This window comes from Megascapheus bottae, chromosome 2 (assembly GCF_031878675.1).
Source record: "Megascapheus bottae isolate mThoBot1 chromosome 2, mThoBot2.hap1, whole genome shotgun sequence".
Taxonomy (NCBI): Eukaryota; Metazoa; Chordata; class Mammalia; order Rodentia; family Geomyidae; genus Megascapheus; species Megascapheus bottae.
The window spans coordinates 26,717,045-26,742,345 of record NC_143510.1 but is presented as its reverse complement, the minus strand read 5'-3'; the positions used below and the strand labels follow the sequence as shown (position 1 = coordinate 26,742,345).

Below are 25,301 nucleotides of genomic sequence, written 5' to 3'. Positions count from 1 at the left end.
CAAACAACAACAACAACAAAACTAGCATATAGAGCAAGCCTTTTTGTGGAAAATCCTTCACTTAAAAAATAATCATTGCAGGGCTGAGAGTTTGGCCTAGTGGTAGACTGCTTGCCTAGCGTGCACGAAGACCAGAGTTCGATTCCTCGGTACCACATACATAGAAAAAAGCCAGAAATGGTGCTGAGGCTCAAGTGGTAGAGCTCTAGCCTTAAGAGAGTCCAAGGACAGTGCTCAGGCCCTGAACTCAAGCCCAAGACTGGCAATAATAATAATAATAATAATAATTGTAGATTTTCTGCAAAAAAACAAAAGCATTGTAATTCAGAATATTGAGTTTTTAATTTAAAGAAAGATATTTTGCTTGCAGGAAAAATACTACAGATTCATTTCAATGAGAATCTTTGAAATGTATTTATCTTTAGGGCATCTGGGCATCTTTATGCTGTTTGTCTTATGTCTTTCTCGAAATAAAATGTATATATATGGCTTTTGTTTCCTTATCCTGGGGGTCCTTACATTTAGTGTCATACTGTTTGGCCTTATGTCTCTAGATTTTGTTCTATTGTAAATCTCTGCTAGGAGAGCCCAAGGTTTTTACTGATTATGACAAATGAGGGAGACTATTGGGCCTATGTTCCTTTGAGTCTGGCTTACTTCACTTATTATGATTTTTTCTAAGTCTTTCCATTTCCTAATATACTATGTTATCTCTCATCTCCTTTGTCATCCCTTGGTTATCTCATATTGTTACAATATTTCATCTTGTTATCTGATATATTTTATATGTGCTTAATTGGTTATTTGAAATTGGATAGGGAAGGGGGGAATCAAGATAAGCAGGGGGGGAGGGGGGGAGGAAAATGGGGACCATGTCATGAGAAAGGGTATCAATGTTTGTGAAGTTATGCACCTTCTATCTGGTGAATATAATTTAATCCTATTAATCACAATAAAAAATATTTAAAAATGTATATATGTTACCTTTAAAAAAATCTTCAAATATGGTAATCAAGATCATCACCATTTCATTACAAGATAGTTGTACTAGAGGCTATTTTCATCATATTAAGTGGATATATTTCTCTCTCTTTATTAAGCGGAAAAGTCTCACATTGTGAAGTCAAATGCCTATGTTTGCCCTCTGTACAAGACAAGTGAACGTAAAGGAGTTCTTTCCACTACAGGACATTCGACTAACTTTGTTATTGCAATGTTGCTACAGACGAGTCAACCTCCTCAACACTGGGTTAAGCGTGGTGTGGCTTTGCTTTGTCAGTTGGATGACTAAATCGGGCAAACCTAAAAATAAAAAAACCTTGTTTTCACATAAAAATGTTATAAAATCAAGTGTCTTTGTGTCATTATTTGAAATCGTTTTTGCACTGTTCTCCTCTATGCTATACCACTCTTGACTGAAGTATAGCCTTCTGACTTTTGGGATTAGACCCAAACATCTAGGGAAGAAAAATTTGAAAAAAATTGTTACCTTGAAGCCATGTTGAGTTTATGAAATATGAATTGGGGAAATTAACTAGATAATATTTAACAGGAAATATTTTTCTCACTATTGCTGTAATTTCTTCAGCTTCAGTAGTAGTTTACTTTCTGATCACTTACTTGAATTATTGAACATTTTAAATGCTTAGGTATTTTAAGTAAAGAAATCTTAATGAACAATTAATATTAAACAAAGTGCCCATTTTCTTATTGTACATATTCAAAATATTTGTCCCATTACTCAGAATAACTGATGTGATAACTAATGTAGCTACCTCAAAGTGAAGTTAACATGTAAAGGCAGTAACGTGGCTGGCAGGATACTCCAGATCTTACACTTGAAGTGGCTTTGTACTTTTTGGTGTTTGTTTTATATTTAGACATATCAAGTATTCCTTTTGTTTATTCTTAATTCTTAGTATTCTTATTATTTAATGTGCACCCATTACACTATATATATATGATTTAGCAACTCTTACAACTGAAATTTCTTGTCAAAATTGTATTACTAGGTGTGGAATGGACACTTAGGATCCCAAGGATGTTTAAGGCTGCAGTTCTATAACCTCAGGAAATGTGGACATAGCTACTCAGTGAATCTGGGCCATTGGGACAGTCAACTTGATAATTCAGACAGAGAAAAATGTTTGGCTTCTCTTAAATAAGCTATGCTTGTTTACAATGTCTATGTTTACATTTCTTAAGAAAATACATTATCTGCATGGACAATCCCCTGCAACTGTTTTTTCTTCTAATAACAAAATGGAATCCTTTATATCTGATGAATCTAGCAGTGAAGAGAAGAGATCATGTGTACAAACATAACTAAATCACATGTGGAAAACAAGGAGAACATGCCAGACTTGTCTTATGATCAAGTATTTATAGAAAACTATTTATATCATTTGCTGCAGGGGAGAGGTAATCCTAAATATAAATGAAAATTCTGAGGTTAGCAGGCTAATCCTTAACAGTGAAAACTCCAGTGCTGTCCTCCAGGTAGAACAAAAGGTAAAAATTTCGATATGTGATCAAATCTATATTAAATCAGCAATGTTTTAAAACTATGTATTGCCTAATATAATACGTGGTTACTACTGCTATTCCTATCATATATTAAGAAAGTACATTTGTTTCTAAAACATGCTTATTTCAATGTTTACTAATAAAATATGTAATAAAATAATGAAAAAGCAATGTAAACATAAAATTATGTATCCTTTTAGTATAATTTTGTGTAGTAGGAAAGATGTTTTTTGGGGGTATACTATTGCAATTCAAAACTTAAAAAGTTAAGTCAAAATAGCTAAATGTAAATATTATGCATGTTATAATAATGGCATGAAAGGTTGTTTTCCCAAATAAGCTTTAAGTAAATGGCTACTCTTGAAGCTTCCATTTTATATGTAATCTGCAGCAGTCCAGAAAACTTTCTAATTTATTGATAAAAATGAATATTTTATTAAACATTTAATTTCTCTGATGCAAATGAAAATTTGTATTTTCAATTATCAGTAGTATCAACTTTGAAATTACCTTAACTTCATAATTTTAAGAACATTAATAATCTCTTCACAAAGAATTTCACTGGAAAAACAATTTTAATTTATTCCTAGTTCAAAGTAAACCTGCCAGTGATTTACATGGATAATTACAACAGTGATGAAGACACTGATACTGACTTTGACACACAGCTGGTCATTCAACAGAGTTTACTCAGGGATATTTACAAATTGGGAGCAATACAACATGAACCTGAAGATAACAGGTAATGGTTTTCTCCCTGACAATGTATTCAATGTATGTCAATTAAGTATTCAACTGTTGAAACTTGTTATTAGCATAACTAGTGTCCTAGCAAAAACAAGAGAGAAGGTCAGCATAGAGAAAGATGTCTTTCCCCCACCCCACCCCCCAGTGCTTTGGATAGAACTCAGGGCCTCATGTATCTTATACATATTATATGAATGTTCTACCACTGAGCTACACCTCAAGCCAGGAACTGTCATATTTAAAAGTGTATCCAATGCCTCAGAAAGCAAGAAATATGTGTGAAGACATTTAATTAATCAGGGAAATTGTTGAAGGAAGTTAGTGGCAAGTATGGATGAGAGATGCAAACTAGAAATCATAAATGATGAAAATATCTAACATAGCCTATCTTTAGGAAATAAAGAAATGTATAAATCCAACCAACACATACAAAGTTACTGAGCTCGTGAGGAGGGGGTCCAGTTTTTTATCTATTCAAGTCAAACAGGAATTATGTAATTTTAGCCACCAAAGAAACTAGCCACTGAAAATGTGAATTCAGACTTCTGTGACTATTAGAAAATGGCCAGTGAGTCATTGAATGGTGTGAAAATCACCCTAGATATGAACAGTACAGTTAGGCTGATCAGCAACCTCAGCTCCATAAAGTAGGAACCATTGTTTTCTGAAGTGATAAGCCAAGTTTGTGTGGTGATCTCTATTTTCTTACTGAAGGTATGATTATTCAAATGATGAAGTACTTTAAGCTTACACAATTTATTAAAATATTATAAACCCATGTAGTGATCACTATGTGTCACAATATTTAAAGCATTTCATACATAATTGAGTTGAAATTCTAGTTACTTATTAAATATCTATCATTATTATCCTCATTTAGAGTTAAGGAAAATGAGGCACAAAAAAGAATGATAGAAGGGGTAACACTGATCAAAATGCATTAGAATAGAAAGTGAAGGTACAGAGCTAGGAATTGAAGAGCCAAGCAATCTGATGAGTCAATTTTTTTTTTTTTTTGCCAATCTTAGGGCTTGAATTCAGGCCCTGAGCACTGTCCTCGGGCTTTCTCAAGACTTCTGGTCTACCGCTTGAGCCAAAGCATCACTTCAGGCTTTTTCTTTTTTTTTTTTTTTTTTGCCAGTCCTGTGGCTTGAGCTCAGGGCCTGAGCGCTGTCCTTGGGCTTTCTCAAGGCTAGCACTCTACCACTTGAGCCACAGCACCACTTCTGGCTTTTTCTATGTATGTGGAGTGCTGAGGAATTGAACCCTGGTCTTCGTGCATGCTAGGCAAGCACTCTTACCACTAGGCCAAACTCCCAGCCCCCACTTCAGGCTTTTTCTATGTATGTGGTACTGAGGAATCAAACCCAGGGCTTCATTCTTAGTGGCATTCTACCACTAAGCCATGCTCTTGGGCCCTAGAGTCATGTTCTTAACCACATACCATATCTAGGGAGGAAAAGAGAGAAGGAGGGAAGAAGAGAAAGAAAGAGAGAGGGGGAGAGAAACAGGGAGAAGAGAAGGGGTAGAGAGACCTGGGAGGCAACAGAAGACACAGCCCAGCAATGCTGGTTTTGAGAAAGTAAGAAAGGGTCTAGTCTGAAACAATGTGGACAGCTTCTAGAAGCTGAAAAGGCAAAGAAATGGATTCTTTTTTTTTTTTTTTGCCAGTCCTGGGCTTGAGCTCAGGGCCTGAGCACTGTCCTTGGACTTTCTCAATGCTAAAGCTCTACCACTTGAGCCTCAGCACCATTTCTGGCTTTTTTCTATGTATGTGGTACCGAGGAATCGAACCCAGATCTTCATGCATGCTAGGCAAGCACTTTAACCACTAGGCCAAATTCCCAGCGCAAGAAATGGATTCTTACAGCTAGAAGAATTCAGTCCAGCTGATACTTTTATTTTAGTTTACAGAAATCAGTTTTATTTCTGAACAATAAAGCTGTAATTTCTATTATTTCTAAATTATTATTTCTATTATTTCTAAATTAATTGTGATCACTTTTATAGCAGTCATAGGAAAGAACATAAAACTAAATCTGTAAGTACAATTTTAAGAGAATTTAATTGGTTAAACTGTGAGGACAAATTGACTAAGGGAATTTTCCCATTCAACCTGAGTTTGTTGAATAACTGAAGCAAATAAGTGAAATCCATTATGTATTAGATTTGAATAGGCATCAGTGGCTTATCCCTGTAATCCTAGCTTTTCAGGAAGCTGAGATTGAAGGATTGCAGTTCCAGACCAGACCAAAAAAAAACCCCCAAACACAAAAACGCTTATGAGAATCCCCCCACACATACACACACCAAATTAACAAAGAAAGGTGGACGTGGTAGTGCATGTCTGACATTTACATTGTAGAAAGGAGGATCATGGTCCAAGCATAAGACTGAACACTATTCAAAAAATAACTAGAGTAAAAGGGGCTGGAGGTATAGCTCAAGCAGTTGCGTGCCTGCCTAGCCAGTTCCACACCACCCCCCCCCCAACCACACACACACAGTTCATACAGCTCATGGATTGAGCTTAAATGTTTTTCTTTTGTTGGTCATGGGACTTGAACTCTGGGACAGGTGCTATTTCTGAGCTCTTAAGTTCAAGGCTAGCACTCCACCACTTGAGCCATGGTGCCACTTTTGTTTTAATTGGAGGTAAGAGTCTTGCGGACTTTCATGCCTAGTCTGGCTTTGAACCGCTTTCCTCAAATCTCAGTTTCCTATGTAACTAGGAATACAGGCATGAGCCACCAGCGCCCAGCAAAACTTTAAATACTTTAAAAACAGTATTTAAACTATTCGTAAGAATTCTAAAACCATGAATTAAAAAAATTCTCATGTGCCTATTTGTTATTTTTAAAGTAATCTTTGATGGAATTATTGACGTCATAGAGGAGACATCAAGTTTGTCATGTGATGTGCTATTTCAGGCCTAGGCAGGTTTGAGTCAGTCCAGCACCATTGATGGAGGGTATACCATTATCCATACTTTCATAGTCCTCATCCAGGGAGTTTTCCTAGACTGTTTTATATAGCACACTGCATTTGACAAATAGATCCTTTCTTTTTCTTTCTTTCATCTCTCTTTTCTCTTTTTCTTTCATTCACTCCTCCTTCCTTCCTTTCCCTCATTCCTTCCTTCTTCCTTTCTTTCCTTTCCTCTTTCCTCTCCCTCTCCCTCTCCCTCTCCTTCTCCCTCTCCCTCTCTCTCTGTCTCTCTCTCTGTCTCTCTCTCTCTCTGTCTCTCTCTCTGTCTCTGTCTGTCTGTCTGTCTCTCTCTCTCTCTCTTTCTCTCTCTCTCTCTTTCTCTCTCTCTCTCTCTCTCTCTCTCTCTCTCTCTCTCTCTCTCTCTCTCTCTCTCTCTCTCTCCTTTCCTCCTTTTTGTGTTTCTTTCTTTCCTCCCTCCCTCATTCTCTGCCTGTCCCCCTCCCCTGCCCCCTGCCCTGTAGTACTGGAAACCAAGTCCAGGGTTATGTATGTTAGCCAAATACTCTCCCACTCTGTCACAGCCTCAGCCCATGAAAAGTATGTCTATTGTGCCTCAGAGATATTTTATTGAGTCTCAGTCATTTTTTCTTTTTTTTATTGTCGGGATAATGTATAGAGGAGTTACAGTTATATTCGTCAAGTAGTAGGTTCATTTCTTCTCACACATTGATTACTCTTCTCATGTTTTTGTACTCATTTCTCTCCCCCCACCCCCTCCCTATCATCTTGTTTTCCTCCCTTCCCTTTCCTATTTCAAATAAACAAACATATATACAATATACCAGGTAACAAAGTCAGATACAGTAACAATATGAGATTAACCATAAGGGCAAAAAAAGAGAAGAGAAATAACAGTACATTAAGAACAACAATCACATAAGATAAAGCTCTTGTTTCCATATCCTGGAGGTCCTTTCATTTAGTCTCATCCTATATGACCTTATGTACCTAGGTTTTGAACTACTATAATTCTCTGCTAGGAGAGTCCTAGGTGTGTACTATTATTACAAATGAGGGAAACCATTGAGTCTATGTTCTTTTGGGTCTGGCTTTCTTCACTTAATACGAGTTTTTCTAAGTCTTTCCATTTCCTTATGAATAGGGCGATGTCATTTTTTCTTATGGAATTTGTTTCTGATTACCTATCCCTTTTCCTTTTGGTTTATATCAGATACTGTAGTTTTCTCTCCCTTTTGGAATTAACTTTTTTTTTCTATGCAGCTTCCATTCTTTTTTGAGTGCTGACTATAAGAAGATACTCAAAGCAATAGAGGCAGTTAAGTACTCTTCCTGTTCTCCCTACAACTCGTGGTAAGATGTGATGGTGACAATTGGCAGGAGATGGAGGGCACAGTGTCTCATCAGAAGTCTGTTGGCCTTTTCTGAGAGAAAATACTTAGGAGCAATTCAGCAAAGTGCTCTTGAGTTCCTCTGCCTCCAGTGGTTGGAAATACTTTCTGTATGAGAGAAGACATTAAGGGCGTTTGTTCTCAGGCCAAGGTGGTGTGCAAGGTTAGGTGACCAGACTTGTCCTATGCCTTTCATCTAACTGGCACTCTCCCTTCTATTGTCTGTGTACTCACTTTGGTACTAGAATTCAGCAGCAGTATAGGCTGCCTTGTATTAGGGCCAAATGTGATTCTGTTCTTGTTTTACTTGCTAATAGGTGAGGAAGATGCACTGTCACACTTAACCACGTGCCATTCTGCTTTTGATGAAGCAGATGAGATTGGCTGGATTCCTCTTCATAAGGCTGCAGTGCAATTAAATAAGAACATTTTAGAAATAACACTGAAAGGTAAACTCTCCCTTTACTTCTCTTGAAGCTTGGAAAGAAAATCTAAAATTGATTTATACATTTTAACTTGTGTGGTATGATGAATTTATTGCAGCTTCAAAACCCAGTATGTGGGAGCAAACAACCCACAATGGAGAAACACCACTGTTTTTGACTGTCAGTAATTGTCTCTTGGAAAATGCCAGTTTTCTTCTTCTCAATGGCTGCAATCCAAATGCTAAGAATTTTGAAGGCAATTCTCCTCTTCTAACAGGTAAAGGTACATCTTGACTCTGGAGAAAAGTCTGAAGTTCTGTTTCCTCCACATCCACAGGTCTCAAAAACAACAGCTGTGCCCCTGTCCCTTTGATCCTAATTGATCAGATTTGGGAAGCCTAGGCATGGTGGTACACATCTGTCATCCAGCATCCACAGGCTGGAGCAGGAGGATTGTTAGTTAGAGGCCACTGAGAGAAGCAGAGTCTTGGAGCACAGGTAAAGACAGGCAGTTGAAATATTTAAGAAGCAGGCCAGCAGAGCTCTAGATTGTTTTTCCCACTCTACCTACTAGGACAAACTTTTCCCCAACCCCAGGAGATTTGGGAGGTTTATTCTCTAGACAGCTTACACAGAGGGTCTCTGGAAAGAAGTTTGTTGTTGTTTGTCAGTCACGGGGTTTGAACTCAGAAATTGGCACTGAGCTTTTTTTGTAAAGGACTAGCACTCTACCACTTTGAGCCACAGCTGAACTTCCAGTTTTTAGGTGGTCAATTGGAGATAAGAATCTCATGGACTTTCTCATGCCCAGGCTAGCTTTGAACCATGATCCCAGATCTCAGCCTTATGAGTAGCTAGGATTGCAGGTAAGAATACCAGCCCCAAGCTGGACAGGAGATTTTAAGTGAGAGTTGGGAGTACTAGTTTGAAAGCAGTAGAGATATTATGCCAACATAGACAGAGATCTCCAAGGACTCCAGAAAGCTGTCAGATTTATTCTTTATTCTTTATCCTCCAAAAAGAGGCTTAGTTTTAAAGGTACTGACACTTGGGGATTCCCAAGAAATAGCCTAAACATACCAACCTATCGCCAAGCTCATAGGAGTAAGTCCCAACCACTGTTTAGAATTTCACCCAGCTTTGTAGTCCTTAGATCCTATTTATGAACGGATAGATAGCAAAGGGCTATCTGTGGAAATTTTTCAATGGAATAAAATAACTTAGAGGAAACAGATTATTTAAGGGGGAGAAATAAATGTAAGGGGAAGTTATAATTAATTACGCCAGAGAAATGAGGAAATAAGAATAGGGTAGTCGGCTGGGCACTGATGACTCATGCCTATACTTCTAGCTCATCAAGGGGCTGAGATCTAAGTACCATGATTTGAAGCCAGCCCATAGAAGGAAACTCCATGGTACTTTTGAAGAAGTGAAAAAAAAAAGCACTGAGCAAAAGAGCCCGCACTGAGAAAGCAATTTATAAGCCATGAAGCACTATCTGAAAAAGAACTCTGGATCCAACCTCCCTCAACCTCATTATCCTTGTCTCCAAGATGAGGATGATAGTATTGTGTGTGTGTGTGTGTGTGTGTGTGCGCGCGCGCGCGCGCGCACAAAGGTCATGTATAAAAAGCATTAAACTATAAAGCCTGTGATAATGATACCAGTGAAGAGAGCTTGTTTTCCTCTTCTGGCTTCTGCCTAGCCAGCAGGTCAAATCCTTTTCTGTGTTAAATATTTCCCTTTTATAGAACATGGAACATACTGGTTATAGTGATGCAAGATTGAGTCTTGCCAGGTCTGAGTGGCTCATGCCTGTAATCCTGGCTACTCAGGAGGCTGAGATCTGAGGATCACAGTTCAAAGCCAGCCTAGGCATGAAAGCCCATGAGACTCATCACCAATTAACCATCAGAAAACTGGAAGCGACGCCATGGCTCAACTGGTAGAGTAGTAACCTTGAGCTGAAGAGCTCAGGGACGGCACCCAGGCCCTCAGTTCAAGCCCCACAACTGACAAAAAAAAAAAAAAAGATTGAATTTTCATTGCAAGATTTCTCAGAGGCTTCAATATAACAATATGTAACGTAGATTTTGGAGAGAGTAATAGAATGTATAGCTTTCCCAGCTGCTTATATGCATGCACACATGTATGTGTGTGTGTGTGTGTGTGTGTACATGCACACACTGTTGGATATTGGCTTTCAACCAAGCCTTGCACATGCTAAGCAAGCACTGTACCAGAGCTACACCCCCAAGTCCTGTTTTTGTTGTTGTTTGTCACTTTTATTAACTTACTAGTTATACAGGGAATGTTTCATTGTTGGTTTCTGTAGCTGTTGGTAACTAACTATAGAATTATTGTCTTTTTTTTTCTTTTTGCCAGTTGTGGGGCTTGAACTCAGGGTCTAAGCACTGTCCTTGGACTTTTCTCAAGGCTAGAGCTCTACCACTTGAACCATATCACCACTTCCAGCTTTTTTTTTTCTATGTATGTGGTACCGAGGAATCGAACCCGGGTCTTCTCGCATGCTAAGCAAGCACTCTACCACTAGGCCAAACTCCCGGCCCCTATAGAATTGTTTTCTAAAGAAAAACTTTAAAGCCAGGAGTTTGGCCTAGTGGTAGAGTGCTTACCTAGCATGAAGCCCTCGGTTTGATTCCTTCGTACCTATATACATAGAAAAAGCGAGAAGTGGTGGGACAAGAGAGGAACTGGAGGGCAAGACTGTTGTGTCCCTCGCTTAGGAGCTCTTCCAATGATGGAGGGGATAAAATGAAATAATATATGCCTGGCACAACAGTAGAGATTCAATAAATATTCTATTCCTTGCTTTTCTCCATTATTACTGGCATCCTTGTTTCCACAGTAACAAAAAAAGAAAGAAAGAAAGAAAGAAAGAAAGAAAGAAAGAAAGAAAGAAAGAGAAAGAGAGAAAGAAAAGAAAGAAAAGAAAGGAGAGAAAAGGCTGGAAGTGGTGCTGTTGCTCAAGTGGTAGAGCACTAGCCTTGAGAAAGCCAAAGGACAGTGCTCAGGCCAAGTTCAAGCCCTAGGACTAGCAAAAAATAAAATAATAAAAAGAAAAAGAAAGAACCTCAAGATGTCTGCACACCACACTTTGGAAACATAAGCTCAAATCATCATTTTCTTTGGGCTCAGTCATTTATCCAAATATGCCTACTTAAATCACATTCTAGTCATTCATTTCCTATGGTAGATTGCATTGCTATTGTGATTTTTCTTCTATTAAAACAACTATAAATATTTCTAAGATTGTATTTTGTTGCTAGGGTCCCATTTTCTTGAGAAAATAAACATAGTGAGGATTTTTTTTCAACTATGAAAGCTTGACCAATAGATGATGAATACTTGGTTGTGGCTTACAGAAAAGCAAATGACCATTAGTAGAAGTCACTACTAATCCTATATGCTGTGTGCCTTATTTTATAGTGTGTTTCCTAAACACAGAATGGTAGCACATGGGAGTAGGTAGGAAGAGCTCCTTATAAGCCTGAGGGACACCACCTTAGTCCCTGGTGAACCTAATGCCAACCTCACTTATAATTTTCTAGCTGTTCTGCAAGACTCCTATGACATGGCTGCTTTGTTGATCCACTATGGAGCAGATGTTAATCTACGGTGTGCCAACGAGAGGACAGCTCTCCATGAAGCAGCCAAGCTAGGCAGACAGGACATGGTGAAGCTTATGCTGGTTTCTGGGGCACAGCCTGACCTACAGAGCTCCTATGGATTCACTCCTCTTGCTCTTGCTGCCCAAGGTGGACACACTGAAGTTATGGAACTGTTACTACAGAAAGGCAAGATTTTCTATACAGTCAGCATGCTATCAGGGGTGATGTAACCCAGTGTTTTCTTCTTGGTCATGATTCAAAGTGGTATAAAATAACATTTCATTTAAGATAAATATAAATATTTGATAAAATGATGTATTGGTTTCTAAAATACCTAATGTAGATTCAATTTAGTTGGTCTGAAAAAATTTCCCTAAAGTTATTAAGGAGCCAGGTAACCGTTTTATTTAATATTTGTGCTGAGGACTGTTTTTAAAGCACACTTTTTCCTAGCATCAAAATCAAAGTCACAGTAACCATTCTATCTGTCTCTTCTGTGCTATAATGAGACAGTTTAATCTTTTATCCAATGGCTTTCGGGAAATCATCGCAATTTCTTTTCTTTGGGACCCAGTTCTTTTCTTTAGTAATAACCAGAACTTTAAGAGAAGTGGAGGGGCAATTTACATTTATTGAATGCTTTCTACACACCCATGAGTTAAGCTACTTGTGTTGCCTCATGTAATACTTCAAAAATTCTAGCTGGGCCCAGTGACTCACACCTGTAATCCTAGCTACACAGAAGGCTGAGATCTGAGGATCAAGGTTCAAAGCCAGCCCAGGCACAAAAGGACCTGAGACTCTTATCTCCAATTAACATCTAGAAAATGGGAAGTGGGGCTTGGCTCAAGGGTAGGGTGGTAGCCTTGAGCTGAAGAGCTCAGGGACAGTGCCCAGGCCAAGTTCATGACCCACAAAAGAAAGATATTAATAAGGCATTTTAAATAAGATGTTTGGAATAAGCGATGTGAAGGATGTCTAAAGAAACAAAACTACTAGTTTTTTAAATGTGAGGAAAGAGTAATTGAGTCAATTAATTAGTTACTTTTTATGAATCTGGGGCTTTGCAGAGGCTAGGCAAGTGCATTATCATTGAACTACACTTCCAGGTTGAGTAATATTTGTTTAGATCACTGATTAAAATCTAGAGAAGATAGGCAACAGTTTAAATTTTTACCCTTGAAAGAATTCAGTATTGGTTGAGTGCAATGAATTCAGTGATTGACCATTTTCCTAAAGTCAGCCCTTCCAAAGTAATTTGTACAAAATGTCATATTAATGGCAAAATAGGCATTTGAAGCCCCATCTATCTGATTTCAAATCATATTAGCTTAATAATCTGTGTGGCAATACAGCATTAACAAAAATAAGCCATCATCTTAGAAGAGCTGTGCACAAATCTTAATCAGCTTGGTTACTAGCTGTGTGTCTTTAGGGAATTCATCTAAGTTCAGTAAGTCTTGCTTTCTTCATCTTTAAAATGAGGGATAGTGGCACCTATTTGGAGGGTTATTGGGAAGTTTAGAAGTTATTATGCACATAAAAGAACCAGAACATAGTTAACACTCAAAAAAAATGAGGGCTGACTTTGGTTAATCTCATATTGTTACTGTAGCTGACTTTGTTACCTGGTATATTTTATATACATTTATTTGTTTATTTGAAATAGGAAAGGGAAGTGGGGGGAAACAAGATGATGAGGGGGTGGGGGAGGGAAATGGGGACCAAAACATGAGAAGGGGTATCAATGTGTAAAAAGTAATGTACTTACTACCTGGCAAATGTAACTGTAACCCCTCTATACATTACACTGGCAATAAAAATAGAACAAATGGTAGCCTTGAGAAGAGCTCAGGGACAGTGCCCAGGCCCAGAGTTCAAGCCCTATGACTGACCAAAACAAACCAACCAACCAACTTGACAACAACCAAAAAAAAAAACAAAAAACAAGTAGTTGTCGGGGCTGGGAGTTTGGCCTAGTGGTAGAGTGCTTGCCTAGCATGCACAAGGACCCAGGTTCGATTCCTCAGTACCACATACATAGAAAAAAGCCGGAAGTGGTGCTGAGGCTCAAGTGGTAGAGCTCTCTAGCCTTGAGAAAGTCCAAGGACAGTGCTCAGGCCCTGAGCTCAAGCCCAGGACTGGCAAAAAAAAGAAATAGAACAAAATAAAAATTTAAAACAAAAGAAATGAGGGCTGATTCTTATGCATTCTGAAAAAGAGGTTTTTGGTCAGTCACTGTACCTTGAAGATTCTTATGGAATATGTACTAAATTCAAGTTACAATATCTGTTATGAGTTGTAAATGTGTCTAGAATGCTCTCTTCCACTTTGGTCATTCAAATGCTACTTTCTTCAGAGTCTGTTTTATGGAGAAGATTTGCAAAACCAACCCAACTCCTTTCTCTTCATAACCTCAGCCTTAGATCTTCTGGAAGCCACTTAGGCCATACTCATATCCTTAATTTCCACACCACTCAGAGGACATGTAGAATACAGTTCTACAATTTATCTTCCTAGTTATCGGCAGTTCCCAACTTCAGTTAAAAACTGTGACAATATGTCTTTCTTTCTATGTATGAATTAAAACAGAACAAATGCTCCTTTCTATTAAAACATTATTAGATAGCATGGTGATATAATCCAATCAATTTTAGCATCATATGTAGCTATCATGTTGTGATACATATATATATAACTACAGTAATAGGAATCATATAGTAATATTAACAATGGAGTAATCAATCATGTTGTGGCTTAAGTAGCTTTCTAGTAGGCCATTATAGAAAAAATATCCTCTTGTTATAAAAATATTTCTACTGGAATTTTGAGTTTCATACAAATAACTTATAAAATTATTATGAAAGTCAGCCTAACTATAATTTACAAACTATCTACATCATTAATTTTTCTCCCCAATTAGTTTATAAACTGAAAATAGGAAGTATAGATTTTATTTCTTTGGTTCCAAGGGATTTGCTAGAGTAGTTATTCACTCACTAATTATTTTTGAATGTTAGTGATCTTTTTTTAAGATTGCTTAAGCCATACAATGGAAATAAAATTTTGTATAATGAGACTCTTTCTCCTCTTAGGAGCTAATGCTCAGGTTCAGGCCTCTGATTCTTCCTCCATCTTACTCGAAGCTGCTAGAGGAGGAAATCCAGACTCTGTGACTCTCTTGCTAGAGTATGGAGCTGATGCCAATATCCCTAAAAGTTCAGGCCACCTGCCCATTCATGTAGCAGCTGACAGAGGCCACTTATTGTAAGTTCCATTACATTATTCTCAATGGTAGAAATAACAATAAAGTCATGTGGTTACTGTATCTGATTTTGTTACCTGGTCTATTGTATATATGTTTGTTTATTTGAAATAGGGAAGGAGAGGAAACAAGATGATTGGGAGGGGTGGAGGTGTAAAGGGGGACAAAAACATGAGAAGAGGTATCAGTGTGCAAGAGGTAATGTACACTCTACCTGATGAATGTAACTGTAACCCCTCTAGACATTATCCCAACAATAAAATTTTTAAAAAAAGGAGGAGGAGGAGGAGGAGGAGAAAGAGAAGAAGAAGAAGAAGAAGAAGAAGAAGAAGAAGAAGAAGAAGAAGAAGAAGAAGAAGAAGAAAAAGAAGAAGAAGAAGAAGAAGAAGAAGAAGAAGAAGAAGAAGAAGAAGAAGAAGAAGAAGAAGAAGAAGAAGAAGAAGAAGAAATAGCAATAGCGGGAAGTGGTGCTGTGGTTCAAAATGATAGAGCACCTAGCCTTGAGCAAAAGAGCTCAGGGACAGTGCCCAGGCCCTGAGTTTAGGTCCCACCACTAATAAAAAAAAATAGCAATAGCAAACTTTTTAGAGCAACTTGTAGGAACTTGATGAAATTCCTAGAACTTTATAAACTCAAAACTTTTTTCTCTGCTCCAACGATGAAAACTCCCTTTTAAGAATCTCTTGATCAGCTAGAAAGTTGTCAGACACTTTTCACTAAAGATAATTAATTCTTTTTTTTTTGCCAGTCCTGGGCTTAAGCTCAGGGCCTGAGCACTGTCCTTGGATTTTTCTCAAGGCTAGAGCTCTACCACTTGAGCTTCAGCACCATTTCTAGCTTTTTCTAAGTATGTGGTACCAAGGAATTGAACCCGGGTCTTCGTGCATGCTAGGCAAGCACTCTACCACTAGGCCAAACTCCCAGCCCAGATAATTAATTCTTATTATTAGAAACATAGGCACTATAGAAAGCCTTCATCTCAGCTGCCTGGATTTATTCTGAGTTTTTAATCTAGACAATAGTTTCATTAAATTTTACTTTATGTGTGAAGGAATTAGCATTTCCATTGGGGATTCTAAATACTACCAGATATAAACTAAACCATCCTCTGTGAGCATGAAAAAATTACAAACGTGTCAACTCTGAATCTTAACAAAACTATTCACAAATGTACTTCTTCCCTCTCAGAGCTCTGAAGATGCTGGTTCCCGTTACAGATCTTGCTGCCATCAAGCAGAGCGGGATAAGTCCTGTTCACTGTGCAGCAGCAGGAGCTCATTCTCAGTGCCTGGAACTTCTCATACAGGCAGGATTTGATGTGAATTTCATGCTAGATCAGAGAATTCGAAAACACTATGATGACCAGAGGAAGTCAGCTTTGTATTTTGCTGTATCAAATGGTGACCTCTCTTCAGTGAAGCTGCTGCTGAGTGCTGGAGCTCTACCCAATCAAGACCCAGTTAACTGCCTGCAGATAGCCCTCAGGATGGGCAACTATGAGCTAATAAATCTGCTGCTGAGGCATGGGGCCAATGTCAATTACTTCTGCAGAGTCAACCCTTTACATTTTCCATCAGCACTGCAATACACATTGAAAGATGAAGTCATGCTCAGGATGCTGCTGAATTATGGATATGACACAGAGCGATGTTTTGATTGTCCTCATGGGGACAAAGTTCATCATTCCCATACTTTTGAAGGCTGGACACCTACAGTGATTAAAGATACTATGGTAAATTCACAGTATTGATGGCATCATCTTTAATATAGTTATTACCTAAAGATTTAAAATGACAGCTGTATCAGTCTATAAGCTCATGGTTGGAAAAACTCTGATATGATAAACATACCTATAATATGATAAATAAAGCAAAATAGAAAAGTATAGAAGATACAGAAATAATTCAGAGGAAAAGGTGACTTTAACTAAACCTATCATACCTGAACAAGGTGATAAAGAATAAATACAGCCAAAGCTGGGCGTGGTGGCTCATGCCTGTAATCCTCGCTACTCAGGAGACTGAAATCTGAGGATCACGGTTCAAAGCCAGCTCAGGCACTAAGGACCATGAGACTCCTATCTTCAGTTAACCTCTAGAAAACTGGAAGTTGCACTGAGGCTCAAAGGGGTAGGGTGGTAGCTTTGAGCTGAAGAGCTCAGGGACAGTGCCCAGGCCCAGAGTCCAACCCCCACAGCTGACAGAAGGGAAAAAAAAAAAAAGAATACAGCCAGGCACCAGTGGCTTATGCCTGTAATCCTAGCTACGTACGAGGCTGAGATCAGAAGATTGCATTCTAAGCTAGCTATTGCAGGCAATTGCCATGAGAATCTTATCTCCAGTTAGCCACCAAAAAGCTGGAAATAGAGCTATGGTTCAAGTGGTAGAATACTAGCCTTGAGGGTCCTGGAGTTTGGCCTAGTGGTTAAAATGCTTGCCTAGCATGCATGAAGACCTGGGTTCGATTCCGTGGTACCACATACATAGAAAAAAGCCAGAAGTGGTGCTGAGGCTCAAGTGGTAGATCTCTAGCCTTGAGAAAGTCCAAGGACAGTGCTCAGGCCCTGAGCTCAAGCCCAGGACTGGCAAAAAAAGAATACTAGCCTTGAGCAAAGAAATACAAGGGTAGCACCCAGGTTCTAAGTTTAAGCTGCAGGACTGGCACACACATACACAAAAGATTAAGGTGGACGTATATTCTTACTACATATACTTTTTCCTTGAAAGAATTAACTAGCAGCTAAAATGTTCAGGGTCCCAATATATATACCCTAGCTGCTTTAATATTTGATTAAATGGCTTCTTTTCCTGACTTTTCTGATGAAAATGAATCATGGTAAGCAATTGCCTCTCACCTCTTGTATTTAATATATTTTCCTCACATCATTTTTCTAGTTTGCTGTTATCTGGCCATTTATAGCTGTAAGTGAAGCTGGAAAGGTAATATTTATTGTAGACAGCCAGGTGACCAACAAAGGAGTTAACAGATACCATGGAAGTCTCTGTTTCACCCACCTAACAGATTGGTTTTGAGAGTATACTAATAAATGTTTTAGGGCTAAAAGATAAAATGAAGAACGTGAGACTTTGGTTCTTAACTTTGAGTTCAGTATTTGTGTGTGTGTGTCAGTTGTGAGGCGTGAACTCAGGGGATAGGCACTGTCCCTAAGCTCTTTTGCTCATGGCTAGCACTTTGAGCCACAGTTCCTCTTCAGTTTTTGAGTGGTTAATTGGAGATAAGAATTTCATAGGAACTCTTCTGCCCTGGCTGGCTCTGACCTGCAGTCCTCAGATCTCAGCCTCCTGAGTAGCTAGAATTACAGGCTTGAGACAAAAGAATTGGGCTAGTTCAGTATTCTTTTGATGACTATGTTGAGCTGCAAGTACTTAGTGCTTTCACTTACTTTCTGTTTTTCCCCCATCAGTTCTGTGAAGTAATAACATTGTCCTGGCTTCAACATCTCTCTGGCAAGGTTGTTCGAGTGATGCTTGATTATGTTGATCAAGTTCAGATTTGTTCAAAGTTGAAAGATGTGCTCCAAAAGCAGAGGCTGTGGTCAGAAATACATTATATCTTGAGTGAGTTTCTTGTAGGAAATTTTTACGAAAATATTCATTGTATTCTTATTTTTTAGAACATTCTTCTCTGTGGTTAAAAGGTTGATGTAAGAAACAAACAAAAAAAGAAAACTTTTTTTAACTGATAGTGTTTATAACTGTATTTTATTTTCCAGTAGATAAAAATCTGTTAGTGTATTACTTATTATATAGGTAGGTAGTACTTTTTTCTTAATTAAATCATTATTTTGAAGAAACACTATATGGATAAGAATTAAAACCTGTGAAATAAAAGAGAGGGATGATGTTGTGTGTGTGGTGGCTAATGTCTATAGTCCTACCTACATAGAGAAGCTGATATCATAAGGATCATGGTTTGAAGCCAGTCCAGGCCAAAATAAAAAAAGCTCAAAAGACCCTATCCCTGTTAATAAAAAATTGGTCATCTTAACTATACAGGATGCATAAATAGGAAGATAACAGTATATGCAGACCTCAGGAAAAAGTGAGACATCCAAAAAAATAAAGTAACTAAAGCAAAAATGACTGTAAGTATGGCACAAGTGGTAGAGTACCTGCTTTACAAGTGTAGGGCCCTAAATTGAATCCTTAATACTGAAAACAATGAGAAAAAGTTAAAAATTATACTTGTAAAGAGTATCAGACTTCAAAGATGGCATCTACTCTCTGAAAGTAGATCATTAGATTAAGAATTAAATGATAAAGTAAAAATTTACTAGTCATTTGTAGGGGAAAATCATATTGAGTGAAGTAAGTCAAGTTCAGAAAGACTAAGAGTGCATATAATCTCCCATATGTGTACGTTAGACCTAAAATACAAATATCTGTAAAAACACATACAGGGCCATCTGTGTGTGTATGTGTATGTGTATGTGTATGTGTGTATCTATCTATCTACCTATCTATCTATATCTATCTATATATAGTCAAATTGAAGTATGTTATACTCAGGAGTGAGTTGTCATGGTGTAACCACTTTGAACATTTAACAGATTTTTTTAAAATGAGTGTCAAGTTGCTGAAACATGTTTAGAGTAAGAAGGGGTTAAGGGATAAAAGGAGGGATGGATGAATGGAAAAAGGAATAGAGTGAAAACAGTTATAATGCATGATATGCATACATGAACATAGAACCAAGAGACTTGATGAGGTGGGAGGAGATGGAATGGAAGGGAGGGAAGAGAATGATGGAAGGAGTGACTGATCAAGATGCATTGTACACATAACTGGACAGGTCAAATCGAAACCCCTTGGACAACTATCTGAGGACTTAAACAAGAAGTCAATGATGAAGGAATTAAATTGTTCCTTCATCTTGTTTGTCCCTGAGTGCTCTTCAGCTTTAAGCCTGTCCCTAAGGGCCAGATTGGGTGGAGAAGCTGACAGATTTAAGGACTGGAGAGTCACACAGGTCAGACCCAGAATGCATGCAGACTTTTGTGGCCCTGAAACCATGGGTACATGAAAAGCTGAGAAGTAATGTTGGATGGAAACCCTGTGTATAACTACTTAAAGGCTGAAAAACAAAGGAACAAAAGGAAAAGTTGGCTCCCTATTGACCTTTCCATTTAGTCATAGTGAACACAAAAATCCCTGTGGCTTAAGTATTAGATATATTGCTAGCCAAATGCTAAACTAAAAGGCAGTTATTTTTCCTTTTGGATAATGTATGTACTTCTTTTATTTTAGCAAACCCTCGCTCCCTAAAACATTTATGCCGCCTTAAGATCCGGAAGTGTTTGGGGCGTTTACATTTGCGCTGCCCGGTCTTCATGTCATTTCTTCCATTACCCAATCGTCTAAAAGCATACATCCTTTACAAAGAATATGACCTTTATGGACAAGGAACTTTTCCTGGAACGTGGTAATCAAGCTATTTTAAAGGAAAAGGTATAACCCTGCAGCTATTTTTCTTAATATTTGACTTATTGCATATAACTCATTTCTTTTTATTTACCCAGCAATTAACTGGTAAGTATAGCCTACATTCTTTAAAAAGGTGCTTTCAATGGCTAGAATTCTAATGACAGCTTAAGAAAAAAGTCAGCTAGGCATTGTAGCACAATCCCAGCCATTTGGGAGGTTGAGGTAGGAGGATGGTAAGTTCAAAGCAAGCCTGCATTAAATAGTGAGATATGGTTTAGAATAATTAATTAAAATTAAAATTTCATGAGTAAAAATTCACTGAAATACCATGTTTTAATTCTACTTTGATCTTATAGTAAGTGCAAAAGCCTGTTCTTTGTGTTCAAGATAATTAGATACACTCTCTGACAATTGAAGATGATTTTTAACAGTAATCTTTTTATGCAGAATATATGTCTTAGGGATTGTGAATATATATTGATCTGATTACATGAGTATATGATCTAGAAGTTAGCTCTCCATGTAAAGTCAGTGCCAGGTTAGAGTCTAACAGTTTCTTTGTAGCCAAATTCAAAGATGAGGTGAATTTCGAATTGAAATATAACCTTCATCTTCAACAAAACCTTGTTGCTGATAAATACCCCTGGAATAGAATAATTACACTTTAGTTATGGGGGTTTTTTTTGCCCCTCTCTCCCTCCCTCCCTCACTGCCTTCCTTCCATCTTTTTTGTTTCTGTTGGGTCCTGGACCTCAATATCTTGTGCTCTAACTTGAGCCATGTCTCCAGCCCATTCAGGTAACGTGGTTTTGCCTGGGGCAAGCCTTAGACCATGATCTTCTAACCATGTCTTTGATATAGCTGGAACCACAAGAGGATGGCACCAAACCTACCTTATTTTTGTTGAGATCTTTTTGTGGGGGGGGGGGGGAGTCATGGGATTTGAACTCTAGGCCTGGGCACTGTCCCTGAGCTCTTCAGCTCAAGGCTACCACCCTACCCCTTGAGCCACAGTGCCACTTCTGGGTTTTGGTGGTTAATTGGAGATAAGTCTCATGGACGTTAGTGCCCAGGATGACTTTGAACCTCGATTCTCAGATTTCAGCCTCCTGAGTAGCTAGGATTACAGGTGTGAGACACCGTGCCACCGTGCCACTGGCACCAGGCTGAGACAGAATCTTTTTTTTTTATTGTATTTTATTGTCGGGATAGGGATTATGTATAGAGGGGTCACAGTTACATTCATCAGGTAATGGGGAGACAAGGATCTTAACATTTTTCCTGGGCTGGCCTTGAACTCACTTCAGAGTACAATAGTGAGCCACCATAGCCACTCCACTCCTAAGTGTGTGTGGGGTGGGGGAGGGGGGTCATGGGGCTTGAACTCTGGCCTGGGTGCCATCCCTGAGCTCTTCAGCTCAAGGTTTCTGCCCTACCCCTGGGCCTAGGTGATGTCCCAGAGCTCTTCAGCTCAAGGCTACCACCCTACCCTTGAGCCACAGCCCCATTTCCCATTTTCTAGTGATTAATTGGAGATAAGAGTCACATGACTTTTGACTTTGTATTGCCCAGGCTGGCTTTGACTATGATCCTCAGATCTCAGCCTCCAGAGTAGCTAGGATTACAGGCGTCAGCCACCATGCCCAGCTCACTTTGATTTTTGCATCAGTGTTTGATGACTCCAAAACAGAACTGTCTGAGAATCACACTTCATGCTCTGTGGTCTTTGTGAACCTTCTCAGTAACCATAGCACAGGGCAAAACCTTTCATGTTGATTGATCATAGCTGCCTCCAGCCAAAAAGTGCCTACAGTCACTTAACCAAAGGTAGTGCTATAGCCACAGCTATGATATGAGGTAAGTGAGAGCGCAGGTCACCTTGCACTTTTCCCAAGGATGTTGTGGATGCCTCCTGGGTACCAGGGATGAGGCTTGAGTGTCATTCCCTTGCCCTACCCACACCACTGACCTGAGACTGTGCTGAAATACAGGAGCTGCAAGTGGAAGGCAGATTTTTATGGAAGTAAGAGGAATGAACAGGCATTTCTAAAAGTTTTCAGGAGAGAGGAGAGAGAGAGAGGGAGAGGGAAGGAGGAGAGGGGGAGAGGAGGGAGGGAAAGAGGGAGAGGGAGGGGGAAGGGGAGGGAGATGGAAGAGAGAGAGAGAGAGAGAGAGAGAGAGAGAGAGAGAGAGAGAGAGAGAGAGAGAGAGAGAGAGAGCGAGAGAGAGCGAGAGAGAGCGCGCGAGCGAGCGCGGGAGGGAGGGAGGGAGGGAGGGAGGGAGGGAGGGAGGGAGGGAGAGAGAGAGAGAGAGAGAGAGAGAGCAGGAGAGAAAGGGAGGGGAGGGAGAGAGATTGGCCCATGATCATTGCTGGACAATAGAAGGCATTGCTCTGACAATAGTCAAGGGACCCAGACAGTCATTCTAAGGAAGATCTTGGCCCTAGGAAGCCTGTCCTCTCCTATTGTGCTGCTTCCTACAGCACCGGGACCTCAGTGCCATCTTCCCAGTGAGCTGTACATGTTGACACCTACGTCAGTATTCTTTCCTCTAGTACATTTCCTTGGTGGGGACCTTACTCTATCTGAACTCTGTCAAGTCTGACCCTCAGACAGAGATGACTGATACCCAAATACAAAGGATGTTCTATTCTGTCTTCTAGACTAACGACTGACCCTTGGATACCTGTTAACTTCCTAGGACTGGCTTCCCTCTCGGGCTTGCCTACCTGCTTTTGGCTGCGGCTCTGCTGTCCCCTGCTGGTGGAATAGAATGATAGCAGGAACTTCCCTCAGGTTACCAACCCCCAAAGCCTGTCACCTGAAAGGATGTAGACAAGGACTCCAGCCACACAGACAGCTACTCCTTTGCACCACCCTGTCCATTGCCCTACACATGGTGATAAATGATATAAGAAGAGGCACAATGATCCACTTTCCGTTACCATGTGCTTCATCTTGTTAAGAGAGAACCCACACGTCCAGTTTTCAGAGAGCCTAATATGTGTGACACAGGAAGAGGCAACTTAAAGGATCTTTTAGCTGGCCTTGTAAATAAAGTAAACACAGGACACTCTGCTTTACCTCCCCCACCTTTGCATCTGTGCTTTCTGAGTGGAACGGTTCCCTCCTGCAGTCACTTTACTGTAGTCACATTGGGCTCCAGGAAGAACAGAATTCAACAGTAAGTATCTTCTGACAAAAGGCAAACTGTCCCTCAGATGTAAATGCCATCTTCTTATCAAAAATAGCCCAAAGCTAAGAACTACCTTCCAGGCCTCTGGCGTCAAAGACTGAGCTCATGGTCAACCAGGCCACACCTACCACTTGAGACTATTTTAACCATACAGAATTTTCTTACCTACTTCTCCTTACTCCCAATTCTTCCTATTTAACCTGAGGCCAATGGCTGAAGATGTACCGAAGTGCTGCCTTTCCATGGCTTCTATATAATAAATCTTTCTCTGCCATTCACCATGTCTTTTTATTTGGCATACAAGAGTAAGTGGCCATACCTAATGTGGGATTCCTGGATACTGGGCCTGGGGTCTAAAAACCTTGATTTTAATATCCTATGAGAACTGAGGCTTCCTAGGCATTTCAGAGGTAAATTGAGGAGTGTGCAGAGGAATGATGAAGGAAGTGTATCTGATCAAGTATGTGAGGATGTCAAAATGCAACTCTTTTTATACTAAAATACACTAATAAAACTCAATGTGAAAATGAATTGATCAGATGGTTTTCAAAAGAAGTATAAATGATCAAGAAATACATGAACAAATGTTAGATATCCTTGGCTATAAAGGAAATAAAGACCAGATTAACAATGAGATTCCATTTCAGCCCAGTCAGAATGGATATATTCAAATCCAAAGGCCTTTCCTCGAAGGCCTTAAAACATAGAATGGCTGTGTGTTCTCAAATATTTTGCAGCCTAAAATGAGCCCCTCTAGGCTGTGACCATGATGCTGTGGGAAATTTTCTTCTCTTTAGTGGGTGTTGAATGTGGAAACTGTTTTAGAAGAGCTGGTAGAAATACACATAAGCAATACTTTTATTGGTATATGAAGAAAATCAGTGGAATGCTACTTTTCCATGCTCATATCCAAGAAAAAGATTGTAGGTTTTTTTTGAAAGAGATAAATTTGTAAGAGCTTCATAACCTCATTTTAATACTAGGCAAGCACTCTACCACTAGGCCACACTCCCAGCCTCTAGTTTTTTGTCTTTTTATGGTGCAACCTTCCCTTCCCTAAGGTTTTCTGACCAAAGAGAAGAAAAGCTCTTTGGTTTTTTTAATTTTGTAAAAATATAATTTTTTTTATTATCAAGATATTGTACAGAGGGGTTATTTCCTAAGTCAGGTGATGAGTACATTTCTCTTCTGGACAATGTCAACCCTTCCTTCACTTTCCTTTCCTGTACCTGTTCTCAGGTTAAACTTACTTTCTTTTGCACTGGGAATAATTAAATGATAATTAAACCTGTTACACTTTCTGTTACAATCCATGTGGTAATTGTGGAGGGAACAAAAGTTGTACTTTAGGGCCGGGAGTTTTGCCTAGTGGTTAAAGTGCTTGCCTAGCATGCATGAAGACCCGGGTTTGATTCCTCGGTACCACATACATAGAAAAAAGCCGGAAGTGGTGCTGAGGCTCAAGTGGTAGAGCTCTAGCCTTGAGAAAGTCCAAGGACAGTGCTCAGGCCCTGAGCTCAAGCCCAGGACTGGCAAAAAAAAAAAAGAAAAAGAAAAAAAGTTGTACTTCAAGGCTGAAACTCTCCAGACTTTCCTCCTCCCTGTCAGGGAGACAAGTGTGGAAACTGAAGTGTCAGCTGTGGAAACTGAAGTGTCAGCACTAGTTTCTAAGAGCTCTGAACACACAGAAGGTACAAGTATGACTTGAGAAGCCTCCCTTGGCCAGAAAA

At 39.2% G+C, this 25,301-nt stretch overlaps 2 protein-coding genes across 3 annotated transcripts in view; both read left to right on the top strand.

The window, feature by feature from the left end:
• Positions 1-1,346, top strand: part of Dnah12 (dynein axonemal heavy chain 12) — a 160,908-nt gene extending 159,562 nt beyond the window's left edge. For both annotated transcript variants that reach the window (XM_090322530.1, XM_090322537.1), the window contains exon 73: positions 1,101-1,346. In XM_090322530.1, the coding sequence (XP_090178656.1) occupies positions 1,101-1,291 (191 nt within the window). In that variant the 3' untranslated portion in view covers positions 1,292-1,346. The remainder of the gene's footprint in view (positions 1-1,100) is intronic.
• Positions 1,347-3,140: 1,794 nt separating this feature from the next.
• On the top strand, positions 3,141-23,795 carry Asb14 (ankyrin repeat and SOCS box containing 14). The gene is made up of 10 exons (XM_090355268.1): positions 3,141-3,268; positions 7,483-7,536; positions 7,926-8,059; positions 8,154-8,312; positions 11,608-11,853; positions 14,763-14,934; positions 16,121-16,664; positions 18,357-18,510; positions 20,200-20,400; positions 23,039-23,795. Exons 1-9 carry the CDS (start codon positions 3,144-3,146, stop codon positions 20,376-20,378), a joined length of 1,767 nt encoding a protein of 588 aa, XP_090211394.1. The 5' UTR covers positions 3,141-3,143; the 3' UTR covers positions 20,379-20,400; positions 23,039-23,795.
• The last annotated feature ends 1,506 nt before the right edge of the window (positions 23,796-25,301 follow it).